Here is a 20,555-nt window from a genome sequence, read left to right as displayed (position 1 = left end):
TGCTCTAATTCATTAGTTTGATGTCAGTATATAGCTGTGACCTAATATATGTAAATTATAATATTTTAGTACCATGGAATTCTATACTCGGGCCACATGCATGTAATGCATACCTTGAGTAACCTTGCTAGGCCTGATGGAAAGAGAGGGACTAAAAGGGCACGGCCTTCCTGAGAAGTACAGATGCTTCATCATAAAACTGGTGATGCCTGATTCACACCAACTCAAACTTACTTGGAAATTTAGAAAAACAGAGCTGCCAAAGCTGTATGTTGTGACTTGTTGCTCCATAAAAACCTGTCTGTCGTCTTTGGAGTGAGAGAACATTTTCTTAGTACACATTTTTAAAAAAATACCATCAGAGTTAACGGTATTGATACTTTCTGTTCTTAAGTTTTGTTTTGTTTTTTTTTTGTGGTATACGGGCCTCTCACTGTTGTGGCTTCTCCCGTTGCGGAGCACAGGCTCCGGACGCGCAGGCTCAGCTGCCATGGCTCACCGGCCCAGCCGCTCCACAGCATGTGGGATCTTCCCGGACCAGGGCACGAACCCGTGTCCCCTGCATCGGCAGGCGGACTCTCAACCACTGCGCCACCAGGGAAGCCCTGTTCTTAAGTTTTAAAAAGGTTGCAACTTAGTCACAAGAAATAAAGTTTTTTTTTAATTTTAATTTACATTATCCATAGAAAATATTCCTTTACTATCTTGTGTAAATTTACATTATCTACATAGCTCAGGAGAAACATATTAGGAAAGTAATAAACTTATTCAAAGAATAAGTCTCTCCTTTTTCCTATCACAGCTTTCAAATGGTAGCCTGTTAAATGAATTACTGTATATTATGCTAAGTAATTTTAAAATGAATGTCGATTTAATGGACATTAGAGAAATCTGAGTCTTTAAAGCATTCATTCTACCTTTAGTGTCAGGTTTTTGTGAGGTGTTTTAAACTGGAATGAAAGGGTGGACGATAACATCAGATGACTGCTAACTAATGGAAGGTTAAAACTCAAGACTATTAAAAGGTACTTGAACTTGCCTTATCTACCCCTTAAGATTAAATGTATTTCACACCCTCTTAATAGATGCCTATCCTGTACTTTTACATGTCAGTGTGACAGAACAATGCACTGAAGTAACATGCTTAACGACTTTTAATTTACTGATAGAATACAAAGTGAGAAGCTCTAGGAAGCCGAGACATGGGAGAAATGACTGAAACACAGGCTTTATTACTATACCATTAAACAGACAAAAATCCAGGTTAAGACTTCATTGGTAAAAATTACTGCTAAAACTGGTTGAATGCTAACTAATATTTTCTTTCCATCTTACTACAAAATAGAATGAAAAATCTGTCTTAATAAAGTCAATTTGATTTCATAAATTATGAGATTTCAGAGAGTAAATAAGCTTCAAAATGTACCAAACAGGGCTTCCCTGGTGGCGCAGTGGTTGAGAGTCCGCTTGCCGATGAGGGGGACGCGGGTTCGTGCCCCGGTGCGGGAAGATCCCACATGCCGCGGAGCGGCTGGGTCCGTGAGCCATGGCCACTGAGTCTGCGCGTCCGGAGCCTGTGCTCCGCGGCGGGAGAGGCCACAGCAGTGAGAGGGCCGCGTACCGCAAAAAAAAAAAAAAAAAAAAAAATGTACCGAACAATCTGTATTCTTCAAAACTCACGCAAGCATTCTTTCCAGGAGATTGTAAAATAATGAAAACGAGCTCCTCAAACAAACTTTTTAGCCAGTATTACACATTTAACTTCTCAATTTCCAGGAGAAAAATAATACACAGGCAAAGTTAACATATGGCATTTTGGATCTCAGAAACCTCGCTGCAAATCTAAAGAGAAAAAATTTGTGGAAATGATTTGTTTTGTTTCTATGTTCTCAAGTCAAAAAAGGAAAGGAAACAATGAATTTCTATGCGTAAATAATTATGAATAACAAACGTGTAGCTCATCAAGAAATCCATTACTTTCTATTCACTTTATGTGTACTTCAGAATCACACTATTAAATAAGTTTGGTCATAAACACATTTGGAAATACATTTTAATTTTTTTGACAGCTAGCAAACTATGGTTGGGAAGAATGTTTCTAAATATAAAAAAAAATTTTTAAGGTGCTTTGAAGTCACATACTGGAAATACAAAAGAAAAGAAACACACCAAAACGTAACTATGAAGAATCAAGGATCACAGAAAAACATAAAAAATTACTCCATTTAAATTAAGTAGAATCTTTTCTTCAGGACACTTAAAAAGAAATCTTTACTTCAGTTGTTTTATTTATGAGAACATAAATGAATCTTCTATAACTAGAAAGGCTTTGCTAAAGAGGCTAGAGTCAAGATAAAAGGAATGCTTTAAATTTTTAAGAGTTTTTTTTTTTTAATCATAAAAGACTTTGAAAAAAATCTACCAGAATAGAAGGAAAAAGCACCCAAGTTCCTCCCACTTCGGTAAATTCCTATGCGTTTCTAACAAAATAATGATGGCGCACTCTCCTGATTTAAAAAGTATTTCCCTATTGTATCAATAAAAATCTGTCAACATAACGGCTCCATGATGGAACATATTATGTACCAAAGTTCAGAAGCAGGCCTTAAATACTTCATCTCTTTCACAGCCTGTCCATGTTCTCATTCTGTATCACCGCCTTCAGAAACGTCCTTATTATATTCCATGTCACTATTACTTCAAAGTCTTCCGTATTAACTAGAAAGAGGGTTGTGCTGAGATGTGGGATCCCTGTGTGGACTGGCTATTTACGTAATTCACTAACCTTCCTATGATTAACCTTGAGCACTGCTCAGTCAGCTGAACGTGGGATCCCAAGCAAACACAGCGTTCACAGAAGAAAGGTGGATCCAGTGTCTCCACTTATTTGCTGCCACAGCCTCCCCCAAAGTTCCTAAGTGGGTTTTATGTAGCATTAACAGGCACTGTGCTAAGTGTTTTATATGCATTACCTTGGAGCTCATAAAGCCTTTATCAAGGTATTATTCACCTTCATTTTCATATAAGGTGATGAATTTGTACATCATTCAATTAGTAAGTGGCTGAGATTTGACCCCAGTTTTGGATAGCTATTGCTGCTTTTTAAACAATGAGATGAGAAATATAAAGCTTATTTCTTATTAATTTAGCATCTCAATAATTATAGTTATTACTTTCTTAGAGAGAATGAGCCCATAATTAAACTTAGCTAACCCTTCAGGTTGTTTAATCAAAGGCACTATTATATCTTTCACTCTCAGTACCTGAATACAATTACAAGTGCTATTGCCAAAGTTTAATCATTGTTTGTAAAGGTAAAATAAGTATCAATGGCGAGAGTTGCAAAACCAGTGTGTTGGGACTTAATACTTAATTCGTTTTTTTTGCTTGGGCCAGTTAATGATCGCATCATCTGCCTCCCTGGTCTGGAAGTCCCAGGGAAGTATGGGCGCTGCTCCTGGTACAGATGAAAGGCTGGAAGGGATGGGTCAGTGATCCAGCCCAACTGGGCTCCGACGTCAGATCTTCTGCCACAGGGCTGCTCCTGCCACCACTGCTTCCGCGTGTCAGAGCCAGAGTGACGTGGATCGTGAAGTACCACGCTAGATGTTCTTAAAGTGTAATCACACCGTTCAATACATTTATGGTGGAAAAAATTATAATATTACACTAAATAGAAAACAGAAATTTATACATTTGAGCTATCCTAAGTTGACCAGAATGAGTATTTAGAGATAATTTGGCAATTTGCTTTAAAAACTTATATGAAGGGACTTCCCTGGTGGCACAGTAGTTAAGAATCCGCCTGCCAATGCAGGGGACACGGGTTCGAACCCTGCTGCAGGAAGATCCCACATGTCGCGGAGCAACTAAGCCCGTGCGCCGCAACTACTGAGCCTGTGCTCTAGAGACTGCGAGCCACAACTACTGAGCCCTAGTGGCACAACTACTGAAGCCTGTGCGCCTAGAGCCCACACTCCACAACAAGAAAAGCCACTGCGATGAGAAGCCCGCGCACCGCAACGAAGAGTAGCCCCCGCTTGCTGCAACTAGAGAAAGCCCACGCGCAGCAAAGACCCAACACAGCCAAAAATAAATTTAAAAGAAAGTATTTTACATTTGTATTATTGAAAATCTTGAATATGACAAAGAATTTCAATTTTTTTATGCCAGAAGACAGATTTTATATAATTATTAAATCAACTTTAATGGAAAATCTTGTTCTCTATACATCTAAGGTTCTGGTGAGATCTTAATCCATGCAAAATAAATGGGGGGGTAATTATTCATCTAAGACTAAGCCTAGATTTTAAGAGTTAAAATTTATTTTATAAACTTCCAAATCTCCAGGTCAGAGATGGAAACTAATAACTTGAGGGAAATTTTTATTTATATTCTGATGTAAAGTTGCTGATAAATATCTCCATTCTTTAACTGTTGCCAAAATCTGAGAGATTTGTTAGCAATGTTGTTAAAACAGGGAAATATCACCACTGAAAACAACATTATAGTCTAGCAGACAGCAAATGACTTGGATTTACAGAATCTGGATTCAAGTCCTGGCCCGTAAACTGCAGCATGTAACACCAAATCTCAGTTTTTCAGATGCTTTGTGATCCAGCAATCCTACTCCTAGGTATTTAATCAAGAGAAACGAAAACATACATCCACACAAAGACCTATACATGGAAGTAAATAACTTCATTCATAATCACCAAAAACTGGAAACAAGCCACATCCATCAGCTAGTGAATGGATGAAGAAATGGGGTACATCTACACAACAGACTACTACTCAGCAAGACCAAGGAAAGGAGACCCTGAGACACGCAGCCACATGGGTCAATCTCAAAAGCATTATAACTGAAAGAAGTCAGCCAGGCACAAAAGGTTACACAACGTACGATTCTAAGACATTCTGGACAAGATGAAATTATAGGGACAAAAATCAATCAGTGGTGAAGTACTGAGGCTGGGGAGGAAGCTAGTCTTGACTCCCTAGGTGCACGAACGGACGTTTAAGGGTGATGAAAATATTCCCTATCTTGATTGTGGTAGTGGTTACATGAGCATACATTTATCAAAAATCATAGAAATGTACATCTAAAAAGAGTGAAATATACTGTATGTGAATTATACCGCAATAAATCTGACCCCAAAAATGCTTTGGGAGATTAGGGAATACCTCATCTCATCTCTGAAGGACCAGTATGGTACACTGTGGTCCATAAATTTATTATTTTAACAAATCTGAACTGAAAAACATACAGCATTATATAAATGTTAACTGTTATTAAAGAAAGCAGTGCAGAAGATAGTTCAGAAAATATATTTCTCTATTTTACTTTCAAGCTAAAACTAAACTTCTCTAAACTAACATACGTTTTTTTAAAAACAAAGAAACATAAAACAATGCTGGTGAAAAATGCAAAATGTGAAAGCTGTATATATAATATACAACCTTTTTTCTATGTTTAGGTGTTAAAAATCACCTAAACATAGAATAAAAACCTAAAAAGGACTATATCAAATATTAAGAGTAGTCTGTGTTTAGAAAACAGGACTATAAATGATTTAGTTTCCTTTTTCTACTTCTATGTATTTTGTGGATTCCTTTGAGAACAAAATATTTTTATAATGGCAAGTAAACATTTTAAATTTAAGTAGTAGGACTTCTGAAGATCCAGTTTAATTTCATACAATAAAAAAAACACACTCAAAAACACAAATTAATGTTCTTAAATATTAAATCAAACAAACTATAAGTGTTTATAATATCTTGACCTAAAACCCCCAGGAATGTAAGAACAAAGGTAATTATGAAAATGAACACCGTATAAGCATCCGTAACCAACAAGACTGTACCTGTGCTGATACTATTTTCACAACCCTTACATAGGTCAAATGGGTATTTAAAAACCAATATATAAACAACACACCCTCGAACAATTAGCCTTTATTCAAAACAATAAACATAGTTATAATTACGTTACAACAAATCTGTTTTGACAAATTAATACTCTTTAAGGAGGCCATCAGACAGACTTTCAAACTCGGAACAGAAGTATCTAAACCAAATCTTATCACCATGTTCTTTATAAATTCAAACGTTTGCCTTGAAAATAATATAAACAAGTGAAATACAGAAAACAGAATTTATCCTTTTGTACATACATGATCTACCAAAATATATCAAACGACACCCATTTCTTATATAAACCTTGTAACAAAATTTTAATCCTACTTACTACAAAAGTACCCCAAAGCATTTCTTTAAAATCATCCAGGTGAGGTGAAATAGGGGCAGGTAGAGATGAGACTGGACCAGCCATATGCTGACCACTGGTGAAGCTAAGTGACGGGTAAATAGGGACTTTACTATTCTCCCTATTAAAATTATATTTGAAAACTTCCAAGTGTCCCAGTGAAATCCTCATCTTTGGTCTTCTTTTTTTGGGGGGGAAGGGCATGGCACATGACTTGTGGGATCTTAGTTCCCCAACCAGGGATCGAACCAGTGCCCCCTGCAGTGGAAGCACAGAGTCTTCACCACTGGACTGCTAGGGAAGTCCCCCTCATCTCTGGTTTTTTAAAATAAATTTATTTATTTATTTGTTTTTATTTTTGGCTGTGTTGGGTCTTCGTTGCTCTGCGCGGGCTTTCTCTGGTTGTGGTGAGCAGGGACTACTCTTCCTTGTGTTGCACGGGCTTCTCATTGTGGTGACTTCTCTTGTTGAGGAGCATGGGCTCCAGGCGCCCGGGCTTCAGTAGTCGTGGCTCGCAGGGTCTAGAGCACAGGCTCAGTAGTTGCGGTGCACAGGCTTAGTTGCTCTGTGGCATGTGGGATCTTCCCGGACTAGGGCTCAAACCCGTGTCCCCTGCACTGGCAGGCGGATTTTTAACCACTGCACCACCAGGGAAGCCCTCATCTTTGTTTTCTTTTCTTTTTTTTTTTGTTAACTTTATTTATTTATTTATTTTTGGCTGCGCTGGGTCTTTGTTGCTGCACGGGCTTGCGCGGGCTTGCTCTAGTTGTGGTGTGCGGGCTTCTCAATGCGGTGCCTTCTCTTGTTGCAGAGCACAGGCTCTAGGCATGCAGGCTTCAGTAGCTGTGGCATGCAGGCTCAGTAGTTGTGGCTCGTGGGCTCTAGAGCGCAGGCTCAGTAGTTGTGGCCTACTGGCTTAGTTGCTCTGCGGCATGTGGGATCTTCCCAGACCAGGGCTTGAGCCCATGTCCCCTGCCTTGGCAGGTGGATTCTTAACCACTGTACCACCAGGGACGTCCCCTTCATCTTTGTTTTAATGTAATAATTCAACAGGTGAAACTGTCAGTGAAAATAAATTTTAGTTTCCACTTATAAATTTTATCAGCTATTCTAACTGCTAACATTTGAAGGGAAACAAAACTTACTCTTCCCTTAAATTACATCAGGTCTAACTCATTACTTTTTTTTTAAGGTTTATTTATTTATTTACTTATTTCGGCTGCACCAGGTCTTAGCTGCAGCACGCAGGATCTTTGTTGCAGCATGAGGGCTCTTAGTTGCAGCATGCAGCCTTCTTAGTTGCAGCATGAATGCTGAATACAGTTCCCTGACCAGGGATCAAACCCCAGCCCCCTGCATTGGGAGTGTGGAGTCTTACCCACTGGACCACCAGGGATGTCCCTAACTCATTACTTTGGGATATTAATTTCAGAGATTTTCATGAGGTATTAACTGAAGCAAAACAGGACAAAAATAAGTTAGAGTCACAATTTTTAAGAGCAGGGAAGCAGAAAAAAGAGAGGATACACTATAGGAAAAAAAGGTAGTGTTTATAAAAGGAAAGAGGGAACATTGTATACTATATGCCAAAATATTACTAGTAGAGTAACAAATCAAGATAACTGTATGGGCTTCCCTGGTGGCCCAGTGGTTGAGAGTCCGCCTGCCAATGCAGGGGACACTGGTTCGTGCCCCGGTCTGGGAAGATCCCTCATGCTGCGGAGCAGCTGGGCCCGTGAGCCATGGCCGCTGAGCCTGCGCGTCCGGAAGCCTGTGCTCTGCAATGGGAGAGGCCACAACAGTGAGAGGCCCGCGTACCGCAAAAAAAAAAAAAAAAAGATAACTGTAGCAAAAAAACTAATATGGAATTTAATTAGCACTCATTAAGGAAAAAGGAAGAGAAAGTTAATTTTTTAGTTTGCTGTGATTAAGAAATTCCTGATGTTACCTGAACTATTTATATTTTTAACTTAAAACAAAATACATTAAAAAAAACTAGAATTATTAATGAGAAACTACTTTGAGATCCCAACTTATTTCAGATAATCTAAGATTTCTTTAGTAGTTAAATCAATTTTTAGAATAGAAAAAAAGCAGACTGTTGATTTAGTATATAAAAGCACTAAATAAATATTCAGAAAACCAGTAAAGTGCTAAAAGAATGCATCAGTGATCTCTGAACCTAAGTTTGAATATCTTCATGAAATATAAAGTTTACATCATCCTAAATATGACCATAAATATTAGCTAAAAGTACTCACAAATCAGTAAGGAGTTTTTCAGTTCTTGTTTTTTAATAATTTTTTAAAATTTATTTATTTTTGGCTGCATTGGGTCTTCGTTGCTGTGCGCGGGCCTTCTCTAGTTGTGGTGAGTGGGGGCTACTCTTCGTTGCAGTGCACGGGCTTCTCATTGTGGTGGCTTCTCTTGTTGTGTGCAGAGCATGGGCCCTAGGTGTGCGGGCTTCAGTAGTTGTGGCACACGGGGCTCAGTAGTTGTGGCTCGTGGGCTCTAGAGTACAGGCTCAGTAGTTGTGGCGCACGGGCTTAGCTGCTCCGCAGAATGTGGGATCTTCCTGGACCAGGGCTTGAACCCATGTCCCCTGCATTGGCAGGTGGATTCTTAACCACTGTGCCACCAGGGAAGCCCTGGTTTTTCAGTTCTTAATACAAAATGGGTCTTGAGATTTCTGGTGTAGAAGCATAATATTGATTCAAATTTTAAATGCTCTTTTCACAAAAGCAGAAGAAAAAACAAGTAAAGATCTTATTAAAAGCAAAATCCTGTTTTACCATTTTTCCCCTGAAAGGAGACAGCTCAACCACTCATTATATGAGCAAAGGAACACACCAAGATGACAATATTACTTTCCTGATGTTAAAATTACATTTCCTTCCTGTCAGAAGCACAAAATAAATATTTATGTAGGGACCACCCTTCTGCGTAGCAACTTGTAGGAGAGGCAGGAATGACTGTGCTGGTAAAAAACATTTACACAAGCCTGAGCTTCCAGGGAAAATGTTTTATATTTAGTTACTTCATGAGTTGCGGAGGGCTCAACATAAACAAATGTTCTAACTTATCCTCACGGTACAGCATTTCAACACTACAGATGTTGTTCAAACCAAATAACTAAAAGAAAAGCTAAACTCCCTCTTAGGAGGGAAGTTTCTTTACACTTCTATAGCATGGCCTTTCTTAAAGTTCTTATCTCCCACCTTCATTTTTGTGCATGTTTTTCTCTAAGTTTAAGGAGAAAAGCTATCATTGCCATCTAAAATGTCAACATGCCTTGTACTTTGTTGAATGTGAAAGTGGAATTTTAATAACTTAGTAGTGTGATGGCAAACAAAGCCCCAGCAATTCTTCACCTTTTCAGGGCAATCAACCACTTTGAGAACCTCCTGAAAGCTATGGACTTTTCTCCTAGAAAACAGCACATTTGCAAATTTGAATATAATTCTGGGGATCCCCTTTAAGAGAAGCACTAAAGAGGCCTAAGGACACCAGCTGACAGTTCTTGGCACATGAAACGCCAATAGCCAATCTATTCCTCAACTGAAGAGAACAGGAATAAAAGAGGGCACTAAAGTTCAAGTTTCTATCAGACCACAGAGGCAACCCCCAACACTAGGGCACAAAGACAAGAACCAAGCATCTACCAACCAACCACCACCCAGACCACAGCAAGAACACCAGCCATTCAAAACAAACTAACCAAAAACTTCTCTGCAGGAAAATGATCAGCCTCAGAGCAGAAAACACACTCCAGCATCGAGGGCTTCCCTGTCCCTCAGGCGATACCCTCCAGTCTGTGTATGTCAGCCCTCCCCACAAACAGTCTCCCAATCAGGCTTTTTTTTTTTTTTGCGGTACGCGAGCCTCTCACTGTTGTGGCCTCTCCCATTGCGGAGCACAGGCTCTGGACACGCAAGCTCAGCGGCCATGGCTCATGGGCCCAGCCGCTCCATGGCATGTGGGATCTTCCCGGACCGGGGCACGAACCCGTGTCCCCTGCATTGGCAGGCGGATTCTCAACCACTGCGTCACCAGGGAGGCCCCCAATCAAGCTTTTATGCTTCATTCCTAACTATAATGGACAACTAAGGAACACTATACATTTGAGGAAAGCCTCCTGCATGAAAGAGATATAAATTGAAAGAAAAAAATAATCTTGGAAGAAAGAGAAATCCACATAACAGAATGGGGAGGTGAGGGGTGGAGACACACCTCCATCTCCATCAATAAAACTTCCAGTAAGTATTCTCAGGATATCTGAGAAAACAGTGCATTCAAATACAAGTAAAAGTGTTAAAAGAAAAATTAACAAGCAGAAAATAAGAAGTAAAATTTTAAAGTTATTGCTAAAATTTAAAAATTCAATAGAAAGGGTTCAAAGGTAAAGTCAAGGAACTCTCCCAAAAAGCAGAATAAGGTGAAAACAGATTTAAGATTTACGACACTACATACAAGCAACGAACAACCTGAAAATGAAATTAAGAAAACAGTTCCATTTACAACAACGTCAAAAAGAATAAAATACCTATGAATAAACCTAACAAAAGAAGTATAAGACCTGTACGCTGAAAACTACAAAATACTGTTGAAAGAAATGAAAGAAAAATTTAAACAAAAGGAAAGACACTCCTTGCTCATGCATCAGAAGACTTAATACTGTTAACATGGCAATAATTCCCAAATTGATCTACAGAGTCAACGTAAACCCAATCAAAATCATAGCTGGCAATACCAAAGGCACAATCCATGAAAGGAAAAAATGGGTAATCTGGACTTTTAAAATTTAAAACTTCTGCTCTGCAAAAGACACTGTCAAGAGATTAAGAAGACAAGCCAGGGGACTTGCTGGGAGGTCCAGTGGTTAAGACTTCACCTTCCAGTGCAGGGGGTGTGAAGTTTGATCCCTGGTTGGGGAGCTAAGATCCCACGTGCCTTGCAGCCAAAAAACCATTAACATAAAAATACAGAAGCAATACTGTAACAAATTCAATAAAGACTTTAAAAATGGTCCACATCAAAAAAAAATCTTAAGAAAAAGAAAACAAGAAGACAAGCCACAGACAGGGAGAAAATATTTGCAAGAGACACATCCGATAAAGGACTGTTAATCCAAAAGATACAAAGAACTCTTAAAACTCAACAGGAAGAAAATGAACAACTCAATTTAAAAATGGGCAAAAGACATAAAGACACCTCACCAAAGAGGATATACAGACGGCAAATAAAGCATATGAAAAAAAGCTCAACATGTCATTAGGAAATTGCAAATTAAAACAACGAGATACCAATATACACCAATTAGAACAGCTAATATTCAAAACACTGACAGCAGCAAATGCTGGTGCGGATGTGGAGCAACAGGAACTCTCACTCACTGCTGGTAGGAATGCAAAACCGTATAGCCACTTTAGAAGACAGTCTGGCAGTTTCTTACAAAAGTAAACATACTCTCAGCATATGATCCAGCTATTGTGCTCCTTGGTATTTACTCAAATGAGTTGAAATTTTATGTCCACACAAAAACCTGCACATGGATGTTTGTAGCAGCTTTATTCTTAATTGCAAAACTTGGAAGTAATCAAGATGTCCCTCAACGAGTGAATAGAAAACAAACTGTGATACACCCATAAAATGGAATATAAATAAATAAGCTATCAAGCCACAGAAAAACATGCAGGAACCATAAATGCATACTGCTAAATGAAAGAAGCCAGCCTGGAAGGGCTACATACTGTATAACTCCAACTGTATAACATATTGAAACAGCAGAATTATATAGACAGTAAAATGCGGTGGGGGATGCAGAGGCCCTGTGGAAGCACAGGGGATTTTTAGGGCAACAAAACAATTCTGTGTCACACTGTAATGGCAGATATATGACATTACACATTTGTCAAATCCATAGAACTGTCGAACACAAAGCATGAACCCTAATGTAATGTAATGTGGACTTTAGTTAATAATAGTATGTCAATATTGGTCCATCAATTGTAACAAATGTACAAACTAATGCAAGATGTTAATAGTAGGGGAAACAGTGGGTATGTGTAGGGGAAAGGAGTATATGGGATCCTTCTGCACTTTCTGCTCAATTTTGCTGTAAACCAAAAACTACTCCAATTAATAAAGTCAAATATATTTATATATAAAAATTCTAGCTGGTTTTTAATACAGAAATCAACAAGCTGACCCTAAAATTTATATGGTAATGCAAGGGACCAAAGTATTAAAAACAAATCTTGAAAAACAACAAAATTAGAAAATTCATACTTTTTGTAAAACATACCACAAAGCTACAGTAATCAAGACAGTGTGGTACTGGCAAAAAGATAGATATATAAATCAATGGAATACAATTGAGAGTCCAAAAATAAACTCTTACATTTATGGTCAAATAATTCTCAACAAGAGTGTCAAGATAATTCAACAGAGAAAAAAATAATATTTTCAACAAATGATGCTGAGACAACTAGATATCCATACACAGAAGAATAAATTTGGACCCCTACCTAACACCATATACAAAAATCAACTCAAAATAAATTGCAGACCTAAATATAAGAGCTAAAACTACAAAATTCTTAGAAGAAAATAGACAAGTATATTTATAACCCTGAGTTAGGCAATGGTTTCTTAGTTACAACACCAAATGCAAAAGCAACAATAAATAAATAAAAAAAGACTGCATCAAAATTTAAAACTTTTGTGTTGCAAATAATACCATCAAGAAAGTGAAAAGACAACCCACAAAATGGGAGAAATTATTTGCAAGTCATATATCTGATAATGGACTTGTACCCAGAATATATAAATAACTCTTATAACCTAACAATAAAAGGACAATAAGCCAATTAAAAAATGGGCATTGGTTCTGAATAGACACTTCTCCAAGGAAGATATATGAATGCCAATAAGCACATGAAAAGATGCTCAATATCATTAGTCATTAGAGAAATGCAAATCAAAACCACTTCACACCCACTAAGATGCCTATAACAAGTGCTGGTGAGGATGTAGAAAAATTGGAACCTGCATACACAGTGGTGGAAATGTATACAGCCACTTTGGAAAATACTTTAGTGGTTCCTCAAAATGTTAAACATAGAAAATATGACCCAGCAACTCTACTCCTAGGTATATACCCAAAAGAAATGAAAACAGATACCCACATAAAAACTTATACACAAATATCCACAGCTCCATTACTTGCATAGCCAAAAGGTGGAAACAATCTAAACATTCATCAACTGATGAATGGATAAATTAAATGTGGCATACCCATACAGTACAATATTATTTGACCATAAAACAACAAAGTACTGATACATACTGTAATATAGATGAATTGTGAAAGCATTATGCTCAATAAAAGAAGACAGGCATAAAAGACAACATATTGTATGATTCCATTCATATTAAATGTCCAGAATAGGCATATAGAGATACTCTGATTTAAAAAATATATATTTAACACATAATAATAGTTGGTTGCTTTCTCTAGAAATATGTAGAATTAGAAGGAAACTCTGAGATCACCCAGCCGGTCAAGTCACAGTGAAGATGTGGCAGATTGTATTTTCCAAACATGGCCACGTCATTCACCCCATCCACTAAGCTCTCCTTAGTGTTACACTCATGCTCCTCCATCAGAGGCGGGGCCTGTGTACCCTCCTCTCAAATCCCGGTGGGCCTACCACCATGATGAAGTAACAACATAACCTCAATGGCGTGGCCATAAAAGGCAATACAGCTTCCCCTGCTGTGTTTCGTGAGACACATGGTCTTGGAAGCCCTGAGCCAACATATAAGGAATCTGGCTAGTCTTAAGCCAGCATGCTGGAGAAGTCATACAGAGAGACTACTGACAGGGAGGGAGGAAAGGAGGGGAGAGAGAAAGGGGGCCAGGGGGGTGAGAGAGAGAGAGAATGAAGAATCTTCCTAGCCCAGCTTTGTGATATCCAATACAGCAGTCGCTAGCCACATGCAGCTGTTTAAATTTAAATTAATTAAAATGATTAAATTTAAAAATCTGCTTTTCAGCCACACTAGTCATATTTCAAGTGCTTAACAACCACGTGACTAGTTTCTACTGTACCTGACAGGGCTGATGTAGACCATTTCTATCATCATAGAAAGTTCTAGTGGACAGTGCTGCCTCAGGTAATTTCAGCTGCCAGCCTTCAGGCCGCCCCAGCTAATAATGCTGTGTGGTGCAGATGAACTCTCCTACCAAGCACCACACAGGATGCAAATTCATGCTCAAAATAAACGTTGTTGTTGTTTCCAGCCACTGACCTTTGGGGTGGTTTGTCACACAGCCACAGTGAGGGAATGCAAGGAGAGTAAAGGGCAGGATGTGAAATAATCAGCGGAGTCCATAAAACCAGGTAAATGGTAGAACCAATCACATTTCACTGCAATGTCCAGTAAGTGCTTAGCACAATGTCATAAGTGCTTAGGAATAAATGAACAAGAAAACCCTCAATACTCAAGGCCTCTATCATTTTAACCCCAAGCACCGTGCCACTATGCACCAGAAGCACTGTCTCTACTATTCCAGAAAAAGATTTGATGATTCCTAGTTCTGAAGGAACAGGAATCAGAAATGTTTGCATCAGTGAATTAGTGGTTTTAAAAAAAAAAAAAAGAGTCCTACCTTCTTTCCAATGAGTTTACTAAAATCACCATTTAACAAGCAGGTGGAGCTTCACCTGATTTTCCAGTTTTTACACTTAATTTTTACTCTACTTTTTGAAGCATTTTGTAAGTATTACAGAATTTTAAACTGAAAAGCAAAACAAACAAAAACTTTTGAGAGTTTTTATCGATAGTAACCAAACGCTTTCTTCTTTAAATACTGCCTTACCAAGCAAGGTCTTTCAAATAAAATCCAATTTTTAATTATTTGAATAATGGAAATTACAGACTTGGAGAGTCAAAAAATAATTTGAGATTTAAGTAAATTTCTACCTAAACATGAATATAGCAATTGTTATGAGACTTTATTTCCAATAATGAATAATGAAGATACATTGAAACAACGTGGGAAGTGGCACAGATTCACCTCTGACCACAGCACAAAGCTGGACTTCATGAGAAAACTACCAAATTTTCAGCCAGCACAAGCCTAAGCAGACGTGCCATATCAAAACTTCCATGTAGGGACTTCCCTGGTTGCGCAGTGGTTAGGAATCCGCCTGCCAGTGCAGGGGACTGTTTGAGTGCAGGTTTGAGCCCTGGTCCGGGAAGACCCCACATGCCGCGGAGCAACTAAGCCCGTGCGCCACAACTACTGAGCCCGCGCGCCTAGAACCCGAGCTCCGCAACAAGAGAGGCCACCACGAGAAGCCTGCGCACCGCAACGAAGAGTAGCCCCCGTCTGCCACAATTAGAGAAAGACTGCACGCAGCAATGAAGACCCAATGCAGCCAAAAAAAATAAAAATAAAATTAAAAAAAACTTCCATGTATAAAACTACGTGATATTAAAGAATTATTGTTAATTTTTAAAGTGCTAATAGCTATGTTTTCAAGAGTTCTTATCTTTCAGAGACAGACAATACATTTATGATAAAATAATATCAGGGGTCTGACTGACACTAAACAGAGCTATAGGGTGAACAGTGCAGGGGAACAGAGATGAAGCAAGGGTAGCCCCGAGTGAATGATGGCTGTAACTGCTGATTATTACTGCTGTTCATTATACTCTTCCCTCTTCTATTTATGCTTAAAAACATCCATAGTGAAAACCCTAACCCTAACCAACCAACCTCTCTAGTTAAATGTTTTGGTTAAAATGCAAAGTGAGGGTACAGAGTATGAGATGGTGACCACCACACTCACATAAAGGCCAGGCTTCCCAAAATTTTAACTATTAATGAGGACCAAAATGTCACAAATCAGCACATAATGCCTCTCATCTATAAAAATCATTACCACTTCTAGTACATACAAATGCTCTCATGTCAGGATTACAGCTAAGAGGTAGCTGAGTTGTACTTTATACAGAATTCTAATATGTGTGGTTACTGAATTTCTTAGCCAACAGCTGGAAGAGAGGCTAATAAATACAGACCCAAGACTGCTGACGGTCTAACAGGATGAGAAAAGAGAGAACAGCTGTGTAAGACATGAAGTTCACCACTAATTAATGCAACTTTAAGAACAGTAATAACCAGTATGTGTATGGAAAGGCCACAGGCTTCGGGTTCAAACACAGGCCACCTTCCACAGCCACTTAATAGCTCTGTAAACTAAGCCATTACTTAACCTCACTTTTCTCTTCAGAAAGGCTTGCCTTGATGGCTGAGAGAGAGATCACTGTCAATCATCTTGGAAGCACATTCTCCAACATCTGCAACCTTGAGAAACCCTGACCCTGAATCCCCCAGCTCAGCTGCTCCTAGGTTCCCAACCCTCAGCAACTGCATAAATAATAAATGTTTACTGCATTAAGTTGCTGTTTGGGGTAACTTGTTACTTAGAACAGACAATTAGTGTATTATATTTAGGGAACAGTTTGTCTATGATTTGACTAGCTAAATTTTTTTTCTAAATATAGTGAGTCTCTTTGCTATGTAAACTAGATTATACAAGGGAACCCTTTAATTCATCTGAATAGGCTACTCATCACCTTGTAACAGCATGTTTACAAAGCTGGATATCATTTTCCGTACTGAACTCCTTGAGTCTGACATTGCTTGTATGCAAGAGAAGTATGGGGGCAAAACCCCAGACCAGTGTCATGGTTCATTACCTCAGACCTTACACTCTCTATCTGTATATATGTGCTCTGTGTCTGCTCTACAGTATATTTTAATAGTAAAAAAGTACTCTTAGTCCTACCTGAATGAGGCATTTGCTCACATCACTAGCACAGAGTGCTTTGTTACAACTCAGTGACATGGGGACCCATGTCAGGAACACCAGGATGGCTACAGTAAGCATAACAACAGAGCGTGACTTCATGTTTCTTCAAAGACAATCACCAACTCCCAGGAAGCTAAACAAACAAACAAAAAGGAAAAAAAACAACAAAAACTTTAATTCAAAAGCAAATGCTAGGGTAAAAACAAATACAAAAATGAAAATCAAATAAATAAACCAAGACTCATTGTGTTAAAAGACTTTTGAGTGACTATTTAAATATTATTCTCAATGAAAGATTACTTAAACACTCAAAAAAAAGCTACAATATACAGTAATATCTTGTTAGCCATCTTCAAAGATATAGAATTCTGAAATTCCTCAGAGTACCCAGAAATGGTGACTGTGAAAATTAAAGTGAATGTGTGTGTGTGTGTGTGTGTGTGTATACATACCATTAGTAACCTGAAAGTATCAATATATAAAGCAAATAAGTAGTTTCAATGCTGCACTGCTTTGCAAAACAAAAAAATCTATTAATATTGTATTATAATTTAAAAAACATTTATCAATATTTTAATTCTTAGAATTAAGACAAATTTTAAAAATGCAAATTATTCTAGTGTCTACTTGTTACTATCTCATTTTGTCTCTTAACATAATTAGCCAAAATGAAGCAGCTCAGCGGAAGGAGTGGACAGTTGCTCCTTAAATAATTTAGCGAATAACAAAGGGAATAGTAAATTATTAACTGCATTAAGAACTCTAACTTACCAAAATGAGAAGATATTCTTTTAATTCTCTACCTTAGGTACCAGTGATTCTTCAAAGATATTGAAGAAAATATTACAGTCCAAAAAGAAAAAGGAAAGAAAGACCAGCACAAATTCTGACAGTGGCTGAACAACCAACAGTCATTAAATTTTTAAAAAGGAGAAGATAAAACTTCTTGGGGTTTAAAACACACCCCCCAAACAGAATCAATTAAATAAACGACTAGTGATGTAAGACGGATAAAAGGTGCGTTTATGGGCCTTTATGATTGCTGTAAACCTGTATTCTAAGTGTTAGCAAGAACAATAAAGCAAAGGCAAGAAGAAGGTGAAGAGTACCGGGCTCTGTGCCCGTGTGGCTCGGTTCTGTAGGAGAAAGCCCCAGGGGCCGAGGCCGGGGGTACCCTCCTGGGACCGTCAGGACCCACCGCCCGCTTTACTGAACCGCACGCCCAAGTCCGGTGACTCCGGAGCCACCGGCACGTATTCGTGGAGGCCAAAGAAGGCATCGGAAAACGGATTCTTCCAGAGCTAGTTTTCTCCCCACAGCAACTGAAAATGGGGTATTTTCCCCCACCTCATGGCCGTCTGCGTCCCGCTCCCCGAACCTCCCCAGAACAGGCGTCCAGGTGAACGAGGCACGCAGAGGCAGGTAACCGAGCTCCTCCTAGGGGAGCGGCTCCCTCCGGGGCCTTGGGAACAAAGCGCAGCAGCCGAGCGGGAGGCGCTGACAGCGGCCCCGGCCGCCGGCGGAGGAGCCACGCCCCACGCCCGCCCCGCCTCGTAGCCGCGGAGGCCGCCCAGGCCGCGCGGGCCCGGTCCTCCCGCTCCTCCCGCCCGGCCGCGGCCTCCAGTCCCAGAGCGGCACCAGCCACCCCCGCCCGCTCACCGTGCGCCGCGGCGCCGCGAAGCAGCCTGGCTCTCGTTCCCCGCGGGTCGGCCGAGCGGGCGCGCCACTCTATGGAGGGAGGCAGGCCGCGCCTCCACTCAGTCCTCCGCGCAGGGCCCGCGAGCCTCGGCCGTAACACAGGGAGAGACCAGCCCGTCGCCGTCTCGCCCCCGCCCCCCGCTTCCCTCCGCCCCCCTCGGCTCCCGCCGCCGCCGCCAGCTCCCGCCAGGAGACGTCTCTCACTCCCCCCGGCGCTCCTGTCCGCTCGCGACCCGGCCCCGCCCAGGCCACGCTCCCCGCGGGCCCAGCGCGCCCAGGGTCCCACCCCCTACCCGGCCCCGCCCAGACCGCGACCGCGGCCGCGCCCCCCCGGCCCACGCGCGCTGTCCCCCTTCCTCTTCACCGTCCCCGTCTTCGGCGCCTTGTCGCCCGGCCCCTTCTCCGGGCTCACCCTGCCCTGGTCCCGGAGCTGGGACGTGATGTGCAGGAGCTCCTCGTCTCCTCACAGCCACTCTAGGAGCTGGTTTCGGCCCCGTTATGGTGATGCCGGACTGACTGATGCACCCCGCTGGTACCCAGTGCAGCTCATACCTGAATCCCGTCACTGACGTCGGAGACAGGATTTATTAAAAACGCAGGCTTCCGGGGTCTACCTCAGACCTACTGAATAAGGGTCTCCAAGAGTAAAGCCTTCGTCCCGCAGTGCACTTATAGGCCGAACCCTTCGTGGGCGCCCGGCTTTGTGCTCAGCGCTAGAAGAGGGCAGGGGCGCCGTGGGTGCTGGTCCAGAAGGTCGCAGGCCAGGGGAGAGGACGGATGGACACCTGGACAGATGGCAGGAGACGCCTGCCCAAGCATGTGTGACCAACAGTTAGCTTGTAGATAAAGGCAACTGAGAATGGCACCCAGTTCTTTCCCACAACCCTGGGAATTTGCTTTTTTAAAAGTTTCCAGAGTTATTAAGTTGGAGCCCATTGTACTTTTCCTTTGGAAATGGTACTAGACCATTTTAGACCTAGTACTAAAGTCTTAAGCTGGTAGGATCTTAAATGCCCACATTCCCCTTGGTTGATGAAGAAAACAGAAAGAATGGAAAGAGTTGATTGGCTGACGGGGTGGACTGCATTATTGCTGTTAGTCCATTTTTGTACAGTAAGTTAAGTATACATTTCAAAAACCATCCCTGAAAATTATCCGAAAGAAATAATTGAGTGTACACAAATTTAACTTTAAGGATCTTATTCTTAGCATTACTTACTGATTAAATGAACTGTGATACAGTGCAATGGGCTAAATCAGATATTAAAAACTAATATTGTAGATCAGAGGTTCTCAAACTTTGTAGTCTCAGGACCCCTTTACACTGTTGAAAATTATTGAGGGCTCCAAAGAGGTTTTGTTTATGTGTGCTACATCTATCAAAACTTTTGAAGTTAAAACGGAAATTTAAGAAATAATTTATCTCATTTAAAAATAATAGACTCTGTTATATGGTAACATGAATACATATTTTATGAAAAATAAGTATATAGGGCTTCCCTGGTGGCGCAGTGGTTGAGAGTCCGCCTGCCGACAGGGGACACGGGTTCGTGCCCCGGTCCGGGAAGATCCCACATGCCGCGGAGCAGCTGGGCCCGTGAGCCATGGCTGCTGAGCCTGCGCGTCGGGAGCCTGTGCTCCGCAACGGGAGAGGTCACAACAGTGAGAGGCCCGCATACAGCAGAAAAAAAAAAAAAAAGTATATA

The 20,555-nt window shown here is 40.5% G+C and overlaps 1 protein-coding gene across 2 annotated transcripts in view; it reads right to left on the bottom strand.

Moving 5' to 3' along the window:
* Nucleotides 1-18,912, bottom strand: part of TWSG1 (twisted gastrulation BMP signaling modulator 1) — a 32,177-nt gene extending 13,265 nt beyond the window's left edge. The window contains exons 1-2 of one of the 2 annotated variants that reach the window (XM_082852471.1): nt 18,811-18,912; nt 17,128-17,284 (exon numbers count right to left, since the gene is read on the bottom strand). In XM_082852471.1, the coding sequence (XP_082708597.1) occupies nt 17,128-17,250 (123 nt within the window). In that variant the 5' untranslated portion in view covers nt 17,251-17,284; nt 18,811-18,912. Of the gene's footprint in view, nt 1-17,127; nt 17,409-18,810 lie in introns of those variants that run through there. The other variant, XM_082852472.1, reaches the window with a different exon arrangement.
* Between the last annotated feature and the right edge of the window lie 1,643 nt (nt 18,913-20,555).

Source organism: Leucopleurus acutus (assembly GCF_964270905.1).
Source record: "Leucopleurus acutus genome assembly, chromosome: 13".
Classification (NCBI taxonomy): Eukaryota; Metazoa; Chordata; class Mammalia; order Artiodactyla; family Delphinidae; genus Leucopleurus; species Leucopleurus acutus.
The sequence above is the reverse complement of the archived record's forward strand: the minus strand, read 5'-3'. Positions and strand labels throughout refer to the sequence as shown.